Source organism: Heteronotia binoei, chromosome 17 (genome assembly GCF_032191835.1).
Source record: "Heteronotia binoei isolate CCM8104 ecotype False Entrance Well chromosome 17, APGP_CSIRO_Hbin_v1, whole genome shotgun sequence".
In the NCBI taxonomy this organism is placed as follows: Eukaryota; Metazoa; Chordata; class Lepidosauria; order Squamata; family Gekkonidae; genus Heteronotia; species Heteronotia binoei.
In genome coordinates, this window is record NC_083239.1 from 3,154,324 (window position 1) to 3,167,067 (window position 12,744).

Here is a 12,744-nt window from a genome sequence, read left to right on the forward strand (position 1 = left end):
TCTAAAACATTTATACACAGATTCTCCTGTAGATTTTTTGCAGAAGTTTTTTACAAGATTTTCTACAAAAAGGAACTCAAATCCATAGCTGTATTTAATCCAGATGGAATTAGAGTGTTAAATTTATGTATGAAGGTTTCCTTTTGCAATAATAACTTGTGCAAATCTTGGCGATTATATTTATGACCATTCACCCTGTATATTGCTGCTCATTGAATATTTTTTTATATTATGTTGTTTTTCGAGACAATGCTACATAATGGGTGCTTCCCTCACTTGCAATCTTATTCTTGAGAAGTGCTCCAGGACCCTGATTTTAAGACTTCTCATACTTGAAACCACATAAAACTTGGGACATTCACATTTCAATAATATCACCAAACAACAAGACAGGTGGCTAGGTTTTGTTCCCAGGTTTATAAAGAACACAAAAACCGAGACAAATAGGCCAGACTAAATCTTTTAACAAATTTTAAAGTGACTTTTTTAAATGGTTAAAAGGTTAAATAATAATCTTTTAAATTCCTTTTTTTTTTTTGCTGTTATAACCCTTGTCATCAAATTTTAACATGCAGATTCTTTGCGGGACTTTTTATAAGGTACTTTTAAGGTTGTTCTAGATGACTAAAAATGCCATTTTTCCAAATCTTTTTAAATTTCTTTAAGTAGTTTGTCATAATTGTCTGTTTTTAGATTGCTGCACTTATTTGAGATAAGTACACCTAGATAATTGATTCTTTTCTCATACAAAAACCCTGATTATTGCTGAAGAATTTGAATTTGATCCATCATCATATTCTTTGTGAAGAATTTAGTTTTATGATAATTGATCTTCAATCCTGCCCAGTACCCGAACTGTGTGATCTTGTTTATATTGAATCTATTGGTTGCTCTAATATAATATAAAAACTAGGTCATCTGCAAAAGCTCTCAATTTATATTATTAAATCTTCTATCACTGCTCCCTTGATACTTGTGTCTTCTCTTGTCTGATTGTTTAGTATCTCTAGAGATAGAATGAAAAGTAGTGATGACAGCGGACAGCCTTGTCTTGTACTTTTTGAATATTAATTGCTTCTGTTAATTCACCGTTCACTGTCACCCTTGCTCTTTGAAAAGAGTATATTGCTTCTACTGCTCTCAGAAAACTTTCACCACATTCCATACCTTTCAGTTGCTGTAACATAAATTGCCAACGAACGTTATCGAAGGCCTTCTCAGCATCCAAACAAATTAAGGCCAATTGTTTCTTTGGATGAGTTTCATAATATTCCAAAATATTACAAACTGTTCTAACATTGTCTTTCAAATATCTTCTTGGGAGGAACCCAGCTTGATCTTTCTTCAAACGTTAAGGCAATATTGCAGCAAAAATGTTATAATCCACGTTTAAAACGAAGATTGGACGATAATTTTTGATATTCTTCAGATCAGCACCTTCTTTTGGAATTAGAGATATTGTAGCTTCCTGCCAGGTAGCTGGTATTTGGCCTTCATCTTGAATCTTTTCCAAAAGATGCTTAAATTGTAATAGTAAAGATTCCTCATAAGCTTTATAAAATTCCGCAGGTAGTCCTTCTGGACCTGGGGCCTTGTCATTCTTTTGGGATGCCATTACATCTCCAAGTTCTCTTATTGCTATTGATTCATTTAAATTTTTTTGCTGTTCCTCTGTAAATTTATTAAGATTATTTTGTTTAATATAATCTTCTAAGTCTGTTTTATGAACTTGCTTCTCTTCATATAATTTTTTATAAAACTGTTCCACAATTTGGCATAACTCTTGTTTTTGAAATTTCTCTTTATTATTCTCATCTTTCAAAACTGAAATTATTATTTTGGCCTTCTCTTTTCTCATCCTATAGGCCAACCACCTTTCAGGCTTGTTTATTTATTTATTTATTTATTTGGGATTTATATCCCGCCCTTCCCACGAATGGCTCAGGGCGGCTTCCAACAATTAGTCAAACTTAAAAGTAAACAATTTCAAATATAAAACAGTTAAATAATTTAAGCAGTTAAAACATTAAAACAGAGTAATTCAGAGTAATTAAAACAGAGTAATTGTTGGCATGCTTTAAAAAGTTTTGTCTGGCATACCTCAGTTTTATCTCCATGTCCTCCATGAGTAACAAGTTCAATTGGTGTTGAATTTCTTTCACCTTCTTTTGAAACTCATATCTTGTTAGCTGTTTTTTAAAATTCTTTTCAGCTTCTCCAACTTGTAACATTAATTTTTGAAAGTTTTCAATTCTTTCTTCCTTTCTTGGCACTATATCTAATTGCAAGATCCCTAAAATAGGCTTTAGCAGTATCCCAAACTACTTGCATCTTTACATCTTGAGTTATATTTTGCTTTAAAAAAGCTTCCATTTCAACCTGAGAGCCTTTAATCTCTTCTAATTGTGACGACATTGTGGCCATACTGTCCCTAATACCCTTTCCCATGCCTTTTAAGTAAGCTAAAATGTCAATGTTTACTTGCGGTTCTTGTGAAAACTCCATTGCCGCTGTTTCCGCTGCCATTTTCATCTTCGTGAGGGAAGTTTTCCCTCCAGAACTTACTGGGGCAAAGAATTGCTCAACAGTCAGATATGTTGCAGAATTATCTTTTTTTCTGTGTCCCTCGCTTTCCCCCATAACTTTAGGGTGTTTTACTTTAAATTTTTACCATGTAAGGTTGGATGGCAGAGGTGGTAGAGGAGAGCATATCGCTTAGGCATTCACCATGTTCTGTGGCCATGCCATGCCATGCCAGCCCTGCCCCCCAACCCCAATGTTTTGGAGGGCTGAGAGTTAGGCAAGTTCTTGGTGGAGATATATACTGTGTCTCCTACTTTAAGATCCCAGAGTTTGGAGTGGCTTTTGTCAAATTGTTTTTTATAAGTCTCTTTGGCCTTTTGCAATTCTGTTTGGATAACTTTCCACCCATGGGAGAGGGCCCCACCACCATTCTGTGAATTCAGGGGAGTCCCCAGGGCTAGGGCATCCGGGGAGTTCTGGAAAGGGTTTGCCCTCATAGCTGTTTGCAATGAGGAAGGGGCTGGCATTAATTGAGATATACATGCTATAGTTGTAAGCATACTCGGCTAAGGGGAGGAGGGACACCTAATTGTCCTGTTGAAAAGAGACAACAGCATAGGAACTGCTCGAGCATGCCATTAGTGCATTCTGTCTGTCTGTCTGTCTGTCTGTCTGTTTGTGGGTGATAGGCAGAGCTAAGCCCTTGCTCAATACCAGTGAGTTTGCATAGTTGGCCCCAAAATTTGGTGATGAACTGCATTCCATGGTCAGATACCACCTTGGCCAGGAAGGTGTGCAGCCTAACGACGTGTTGAAGAAAGAGTTCAGCCAAGTTTTTGACAATGGGTACCTATTTGCAGCGGACAAAGTGGGCTTGTTTGGAAAAATGTGTCTACCACAACCCAGATCACAGAACTGTGTCTTGCCATGTTATTTGCTATGTCAATAGAGGTCTCTTGGCCTACTCTGGTTCCCATGCTAAATGCTCGCAGGTGTTTTGCTAATTTCTTATCTGTCCTTTGTAATGGTTCAGAAATAACCACTCTGCCTTGGCCACATATGCTATGGAACCAACTCCCTGAGGAGGTGAGGGCCCTAAAATGTTTAGATCAATTTCGTAGGGCCTGTAAGACCCACCTTTTCAGGATGGCCTTCAACTAGTGACAGAATCAGTGACAAAGCTAGTTATGCTGCTGGAAATGTTCTATTCTTGGAAGTTCACTAAAATCTAGTGCTATAACGCCACACTGTTATGTTAATTTTAATAATTTATAACTGTTTTAATTATGTTTTTATGTTTTTATTATGTAAAACCGATGTAATGTATCATTATGTTGTGAGCCGCCCTGAGCCCGCTCCGGCGGGGAGGGCGGGATAGAAATAAAAAATTATTATTATTATTATTATTTCTGGAGAGCTGAAGGTCACCCGTTATCTGCTGTCTGAAGAAAACTTTTGCTTCAAAGAAGACTGTGACCGATTTCCCACTAGCCTTATGCTGCTCTCATGCGCCTCTTCTCCACGGGGCTTGTGTCGGATTTCACACTATCTGCCCCAGGACTGCAACTAGCTTTGCCCTTTTCACGGGGCAAACAGAAACTGGTTTTAGAGGATCTTGTTTGCTGGGTGAAAGAGGCAGAGCAAGTTGCAGCCCCGGGGCAGATAGTGTGAAATCCAACGGAATCCATTTTAACCTTACATCAGCAATTTCATTGAGTGTCCACAAGTTCTTGTATTGTGAAAAAGGGAGAAGAGGAGAGTGGCATAAGGATAGTGGGAAATCAGTCAAAATGTACTGTGGGGGTGGGGAAGGATGGGGAAGGTGTCCTCCTACGTCTAGCTTCGAATTATTCCCCACCAAGTTTGCCTGCCTCTTTTGCACTAAATAATTAATGGCTGTTTATCCAAGTATAAAGGTGTAACTTGACCAGTGGTAACCAGTTTTGGCAAAGTCTGTCTTTGCTGTGATTATGTCTGTAATTTCCCATAAAAGCCTAATTTCATTTACATCAAAGAAGTGAACTGGGTGATAACTCCACAGAACTTGACATTTATACCTACTTGATTTCTCTTATGCTCAGAGGCTATAATCTTTTGTGGTTCAACTGCATGTCTTTACTTCTTATAACTGATGATTGTTTATGTGCTTTAAGATAACATTTCTTTTCCTGAAACTGCAGTTATTTGGTCTTTGGGCCACAAGTAAACCCTAACCATTGCTAAGAGCGTAAGAGTAAATGCCTAGTAGGGAATATTTCTAACAAGTGAGATTTCCAAAGTTTCTTCCTAACTGCGGGGTAGCTTGAGAAGGAATGGAATCTGAATTTGATCAAAGGGTCTGACTGCAAGCTATCAGACTGCAATGCTTGTATTTTGCTGCTGGTAGAAGTAGAGAATAAACCTTATTTGTGAAAAAGGAGTGGTTATATTAGGACTGGAAAGGTAAGCTCCTTATTGAGGTCTTGCCATTTCAGACTGAAGCCGACTAATAAATCCTTCTGCACATTTTGTAATTATTTTTGTTTTATTTATTCAGCGATGCAATATAACATGTTTAAATGAAATGTTTTTATTGGAAGCTGCCTTAACGAAGTACGCCATTGTGACTGTGCAGTCTGGAAGACAGTATGCCTGGGAATGAGTACAATATTTACACTAATTTAATTTAATTTTTCACTCCATAGAAAGAATGTGCCAACTTCATCAAAGTGCTTAAAACTTATAACCAAACACACTTGTATGTCTGTGGAACGGGGGCTTTCCATCCAGTGTGCACATATATTGAAGTTGGAGAACATCCTGAGGTAAGTGTAAATCAACATAAATATCCATTTTTAAAAATCTTCAGTGCCTTTATCAGTGATCTCCCCCACTTCTGAAGTGCATGATACTGAATTAATCGACCGGTTAACAGAACTGTTTGCGTAGTCTGAAAGCAAAGAGCTGTGAAAGATGTTCTGATGTTAAATCTGGAGATATTAACCAAGTATGGGGATCTCAGGTGATCAGATCTGATTAGTCTGAGCCAGGGGGCTACTTTAGATTTTAGGATTAGAGAATAATCTAGCAACGCATCCGAAAAATATATCCAGTCCCTAAATTGAGAATTGTCATTTTGGGCACCTAGGAGATCGTCAGGAATAGAATAACTCTGGGTAATGTAGCTGAGATATCTAAAATGCCTATGATCTTTTGATAGAAGAAGATTAAATGACTGGTAATTAAGGGAAGAACAATGAGAGGATTTACTTTTTTCCCCAATGTTTTATTATAGCTAGGTGTACCTGTGAATTTTTTGTAAGGGAATCCTGTTTCAACCCTCATCAGGGCAGGAGAGCCCCTAGGGAGAGGAGGAATTAGTTTTAGGAATTGATTCTGGATTACCTCCAGACTAGATGAAGCATTCTTGTTCCACCCCCATATTTCAACACCACACAAAAGATGTGGTAGAACCTTGCTTTTAAATAAATTTTAGTGCCAGATCTATCAAGCGTCCACCCTTTGTATGGAAAAGTGGAGAATTGATCCCACAATCCTCAGCATTGAGGATTTTACCAATGCCAGATGTGCATTCCAATTCAGTGTCTCCTTAAATGTTACCCCCCAGGTAGTCAAAGGGACTGCATTAGTTGATTGGATTGCCCGCTATACTCCAGCAGAAGATTTGGGGGGTTTTTTTTCTGAAGACCATGACTTTAGTCTTTGCGTGGTTGATCTTGAGGGCTTCATCATTACAGTATGGCCCTAGATGCTGTAATAGCCTTCTCAGACCTATTTTGGTCTAGGATACTATGGCCATATCGTCTGCGTAAAGCAAGATCGAGACTTTCTGCTGTCCTAAAGTTGGAGGAGTGAACTGGGGACCTGACAGGCTCTCTGTTATGTTGTTTATATATAGATTAAATAGTAAGGGGGTCATCACACATCACACGTCCCTTACATATAGGGATTTTGTTAATTAGGGAGCCTGCAGTGCCCACCCTAATTTGTGCAGAGGTGTTGCTGCGAAGCTCGCAGAGCAGGAATAATAGCTGCTTATCGATTTTAAATTTAGCAAGCTTGGACTATAAGTGGGACCTACTGATGGAATCAAACGTGGCAGCTAGGTCCACAAATGCTACAAATAGTGTCTATGATAGAGAACCTTCCCCATTATATTCTATCCTGTCCACTCTACAACGCCCCCAGAATTAAATTTCTGGCTGGAATACGAACCACCTTAAAAGCACATTCGGAAACTGAAAAGATTATATTTTTGTTATCTGACAATGATGCTAATGTGTCCTATAGAGTCTCTTTGTTGGCCCTTGCAGCTAAGAAGATAAGATCAAGAGTGATAGCAAATGTTTTAACTTCTTGAGGTTGACCTTTCTGGGGAACTTTTAAAGTGTTATCTGGGAACTTTGTTGTTTATGTTCTCTTTTGTAATGGCCAATGACTATACACAATAAAATTTTGGCTGACTGCATTAATCATGTTTGGTGTAGTGGTTAAGTGCACAGACTCGTAAGAGCCAGTTTGGTGTGGTGGTTAAGTGCGTGGACTCCTATTTGGGAGAACCAGGTTTGATTCCCCACTCCTCCACTTGCAGCTGCTGGAATGGCCTTGGGTCAACCATAGCTCTAGTAGGAGTTGTCCTTGAAAAGGTAGCTGCTATAAGAATTCTTGTGCAGAGGGAAGGTAAAGGATATTGTGACCATATAGCAGCGACCTTAGCCGCTGGTGGTCAGGCAAAAACGAGGCCACGGGCGAAATCAGGAAGAAACAGCCATTTATTAAATGTGTAAACGGATCCCAGACCAGACTCATGTCTAAACGAATCTGGGAGCCCCGATTTCAGGAAGGTCTACAGTTTTATAGTCACAGACAATCATTTCCAGTAAACAATCGCCCAATTACAGGAAAGGACCACCCCATATCCCATACATCATTACAAGCGTCATATTACTAAAAGAACAAGGAGAAGACAGGTGGGGTCTTTCCATACATGGCATTGTTGTTGCTAACACTCTTGCAACAATATCCTTCATCAAAAACACATTTGCACCTTTGACCTGCTCCCGAGATATTTTTCAAGGTATATTTACTCGGTGCTTATTCCAGCGCTTATTCCAGCCAGTTTCTAGTTCCTCTTTTAGGCAGCTGTGGCAGAGCCGATGGGTGAAGGATTAACTTCCTCTTTTGGTGTCTTATGCTTCTACAAGCCGAACACACTGCTAACTTCCCTTTTCTTACTTTCACAGTCTAGGAGGATTATTTCACTAGCGTCTAGCAAGCACTTTTAAAATCTCTTTCGACCTTTTGTTTTCTTGCTCTTGTGCCTAATTGATGACTTTCAATTTACCTTATTTAATATCTTTTTATTTCAGCCCTGCTTCAACCGCTCTGAGATTCAGAGTATAGGGTGGGATATAAATCCAATATCATCATCATCATGTTTCATCCCTAAGTAGCTCATATGTCTGAGAAATGGCAGAAGTTTATTATTGTCTGTCTTATTTATTACCCACTGTTTTGCCATGGTTGGCCCCCAAAGTGGCTTAAATCATTAATATTCAGTTAAAAGGCACTATTTGTTAGAATATGCAAGTGTCTTGAGAGCAGTCTCCTCTGACCCTAATTTACAGATTTAATTCAGCCAAAAGGAAATACTTCAGAGTTTCTTTTAATGAGACAGATGAAAAATTGTGACTTACATAAGAACAGAAAAGCACAAGAGAAAGCCATGTTGGATCATGCCAATGGCCCATCCAGTCTAACACTCTGTGTCACACAGTGGCCAAAAAAAAGCAAGGTGTCATCAGAAGATCCACCAATGGGGCAAGAACACTAGAATTCCTCCCACTGTTGACCCCCAAGCACCAAAAATACAGAGCATCACTCGCCCCAGACAGAGAGTTCCAGTGGCTAATAGCCACTGATGGACCTCTGCTCCATATGTTTATCCAATTCCCTATTGAAGCCGTCAATACTTGTAGCTGCCACCACCTCCTGTGGCAATGAATTCCATATGGGTAAAGAAGTACTTCCTTTTATCCATTTTAACCTTACATCAGCAATTTCAGTGAGTGTCCACAAGTTCTTGTATTGTGAAAAAGGGAGAAAAATACTTCTTGCATGCAGAATCTTGTAAACTTGTCATGTCACCTCTTAGTCATCATTTCTCCAAGCTAAAGAGCCCCAAGCACTTTAACCTTTCTTCATAGGGCAAGTGTTCCAAACCTTTTTGAGGTGCGGTGACCTGAATTGTACACAGTATTCCAAATGAGGCCACACCATCGATTTATACAGGGGCATTATGATACTGGCCGATTTGTTTTCAGTTCCCTTCCTTATAATCCCCAGCATAGCGTTGACCTTTTTTATTGCAGTTGATGATGATATTGGTGATATTGGATTTCTATCCCGCCCTCCACTCCGAAGAGTCTCAGAGCGGCTCACAATCTCCTTTATCTTCCTCCCCCACAACAGACACCCTGTGAGGTGGGTGGGGCTGGAGAGGCTCTCACAGCAGCTGCCCTTTCAAGGACAACCTCTGCCAGAGCTATGGCTGACCCAAGGCCATTCCAGCAGGTGCAAGTGGAGGAGTGGGGAATCAAACCCGGTCCTTCCAGATAAGAGTCCGCACACTTAACCACTACACCAAACTGGCTCTCCACACTGTCACAACATTTTCAGTGAGTTACCTACCATGACTCCAGGATCTCTCTCTTGGTCAGTCTCTGCCAGTTCACACCCCATCAGCTTGTATTTAGAGTTAGGATTTTTGGCTCCAATGTGCATTACTTTGCACTTGGCCACATTGAACCTCATTTGCCACTTTGACACCCACTCACCCAGCCTTGGAGTGCCTCACAATCCTCCCTGGTTCTCACCTCTTTGAATGATTCAGTGTCATCCGCAAACTTAGCCACTTCACTGCTTACTCCCAACTCCAAATCATTAGTGAACAAGTTAAAAAGCATCGGACCCAGTACTGAGCCCTGCAGTAACCCAGTGCTTAGTACCCTCCACTGTAAAAATTGCCCATTTATACTCACTGTTTCCTATTAATTAGCCAGTTCTTGATCCAAGAGAGGATTTGTCCTTTTACCCCATGACTATCGAGCTTACTTCGGAGCCTTTGATGAGGAACTTTATCAAAAGCTTTTTGGAAGTCTAGGTAAACAACATCTATTGTCTACATGTTTGTTCACCCCCTCAATGAGCACAACAGTGGGACTTTAAAATCCAATAGTGGGAGTTCAAAATTCTATAACTCAAAGTGGATTGTGTCTCTAGCTACTGGAAATTTTTCCTAACAAGTACTAAATTCACAGCTAAAAATTAGAGCCATGTGTGTTTCCTGGATCACCTGCTCTACCTCTTCAATTCATGACTCATTGTCATTCAGTCCATGTCACATTATCAGCAGTTTTATCCTACAGCCACCTTTTCCTTCAAGGATTTTATTTATTTATATTTTTTATATTTATATCCCACCCCGCTCTAGGGAATATGCTTTTTTTTTCCCCTTGGCACTTTTTAGTTTGGCTTATTTAACCTGGAAAAAAATGCAGGATTCAAAGAGAGAGAGAGAGTTCCAATAACAGTAAAGCATTTGGATTATGGATTAGACCCAAATCAGAATACATAGAAGCAGAAAAGCAGCTGCCAAGCTGCAAAAAAACAGCTGAGGGGCATTTCAGCTGATGCTTTTTTGGGTGGTCTTTTTAAACTGGACTGCCCAGCAGAGCCCACAAAGCAGCTGAACCTGCAAGGAGAACTCTCCCTGCAGGCTCAGCTGGGGCTCTCTTTGGCAGTTTGGTTGAACAGCCCAAAAGAGCCCCAACTGAGCTGGCAGGGAGAGTGCTCCCCTGTCAGCTGTTAGCACACTGTATTTTGCATTCCATTTCAATACCCCCTGTTTAAATGGACTGCAGAAAAAAAGCCCCAAAACAGCTAAGCAGTGGAAGAAATCTGTTCCAGCCCCTCAGATCTTGTTCTGGCTTTGCCAGTAATTAATGAATATATCTGGAATGGGGGGGGGGCAGTTCCAGTGCTTCCAAAAAATCTTGGATACATTTGGGATGCTGGACTACGCCCCAAAAATACTGATAGGGTGTTCTTTGGGGAGGGACAGTGGCTCAGTAGTAGAGCATCTGCTTGGGAAGCAGAAGGTCCCAGGTTCAATCCCTGGCATCTCCAAAAAAGGGTCCCGGCAAATAGGTGTGAAAAACCTCAGCTGGAGACCCTGGAGAGCCGCTGCCAGTCTGAGAAGACAATACTGACTTTGATGGACCGAGGGTCTGATTCAGTATAAGGCAGCTTCATATGTTCATATGTTTGGGGAGGGATGGTGGCTCAGTGGCAGAGCATTTGCTTGGGAAGCAGAAGGTCCCAGGTTCAATCCTCGGCATCTCCCAAAAAGGGTCCAGGCAAATAGGTGTGAAAAACCTCAGCTTGAGACCCTGGAGAGCAGGGGAGGGACGGTGGCTCAGTGGTAGAGTGTCTGCTTGGGAAGCAGAAGGTCCCAGGTTCAATCCCCGGCATCTCCAAAAAAGGGTCCAGGCAAATAGGTGTGAAAAACCTCAGCTTGAGACCCTGGAGAGCAGGGGAGGGACGGTGGCTCAGTGGCAGAGCATCTGCTTGGGAAGCAGAAGGTCCCGGGTTCAATCCCCGGCATCTCCAAAAAAGGGTCCAGGCAAATAGGTGTGAAAAACCTCAGCTTGAGACCCTGGAGAGCCGCTGCCAGTCTGAGAAGACAATACTGACTTTGATGGACCAAAGGTCTGATTCAGTATAATGCAGCTTCATATGTTCATATATTTTCCGTTCAGGGAGACCCAAATGAACTCCCCTCTCTTCTCTCACAATAAAGATATCAGGGTGGCTCACGACATTTTAAAGGACATAATACAGAAGCATAAAGTTCTTCATTAAAAAAGTTAAAACAGCTAAAATTTGTGAAGGGTGCTTCCCACTGTTTGGGGTAGGACATCATCACAGGCTCCCCCCTCCTCTTTTAGTATGCATCATATACTACTTATGAACATATCTCAGTTTTTCAGTTTTCCACACTGTTTCAGGTTTGGTCTAGAGAGGCGGCTTGGTTTTTTCATGCATTGTAATACTTATTGTGTGGATGAGAATAGTGCTCTTGAACATATTTCAGTTTTTGCTGGGTCTCTCAACTTTCTATGTAGGTTGTGATTTGCAGAACATGTGACGAGGTCTCAAATCTCAGGTGCTGGAAAACAGCTAGCCAAATGTTTAGCGATGGAGCCCTTTGCAGTGTTAGTGCTTTGTGTAGAGGGCACCTGCTCAGCAGTAGGACGCTTGATTTTCATAAAGAAGAGATCAGGCCTTGAAATCTTAAGTTTAATAAATCTCAGGCAGGAGGGCTGGGAAACATTGCTGAGACTTTGCGATGGGGTGTCAAGTTCTGCACAGCAATCACCAAATTCGCCTCTTTGATATAAATCAAATTAGGTTTTATTTTTGAATTATATGGATGTTCACAGCAAAGACTGACTTCGCTAATACAGGGTAGCATGGGTCAGATTACACCTTTACAGATTACAGCAAATCGTTAATTACACAGTACTCCAGGCATGCAAATTCTGGTGGGCTTAATGTTCAAAGACAGGCACCTTATTCATCTCCCCCCACCACCCCAGTTCACAGTCTTTTCCCAAAGCAAAAGTTGAAACTCCAGCTGATAACTGTTGACCTTCACATCTCTCAAAAGAATGCATGTTGTCAACTAGGGCAGAATGGTTATTTATACACACAAAAGTACAAATAAAGGCTTTTCACCCCCTCAATGAGCACAACAGCGGGACTTTAAAATCCAACAGTGGGACTTAAAAAAATCCTATAAGTGGATTGTATCTGTAGTAAGAACACAAGAGAAGCCATGTTGGATCAGGCCAAAGGCCCATCCAGTCCAACACTCTGTATCACACAGTGGCCAAAATATATACACACACAGACACACTGTGGCTAATAGCCACTGATGGACCTCTGCTCCATATTTTTATCCAATCCCCTCTTGAAGCTGGCCTGGAGCCACCTTGGAAAGTGGTACCTAAATTCAGAGGCGGCTCTAAGGTGCCTCCCCAGCCCAGGGAGCAGCAGATGGGTGCACAAGTACTGTGGATGCTCATCCAAGGTGCATTCAGCCTGTGCTTGTTCTGGGGGGTGGACCATGCACCATCAGGACACTCCTGGGCACTCTTT

The 12,744-nt window shown here is 41.0% G+C and overlaps 1 protein-coding gene across 1 annotated transcript in view; it reads left to right on the top strand.

The window, feature by feature from the left end:
- The window catches only part of SEMA3A (semaphorin 3A), a 302,131-nt gene that overhangs the window by 121,564 nt on the left and 167,823 nt on the right, over positions 1–12,744 (top strand). The window contains exon 4 of the mRNA XM_060258129.1: positions 5,208–5,327. Coding sequence (XP_060114112.1) covers positions 5,208–5,327 — 120 coding nt within the window. The remainder of the gene's footprint in view (positions 1–5,207; positions 5,328–12,744) is intronic.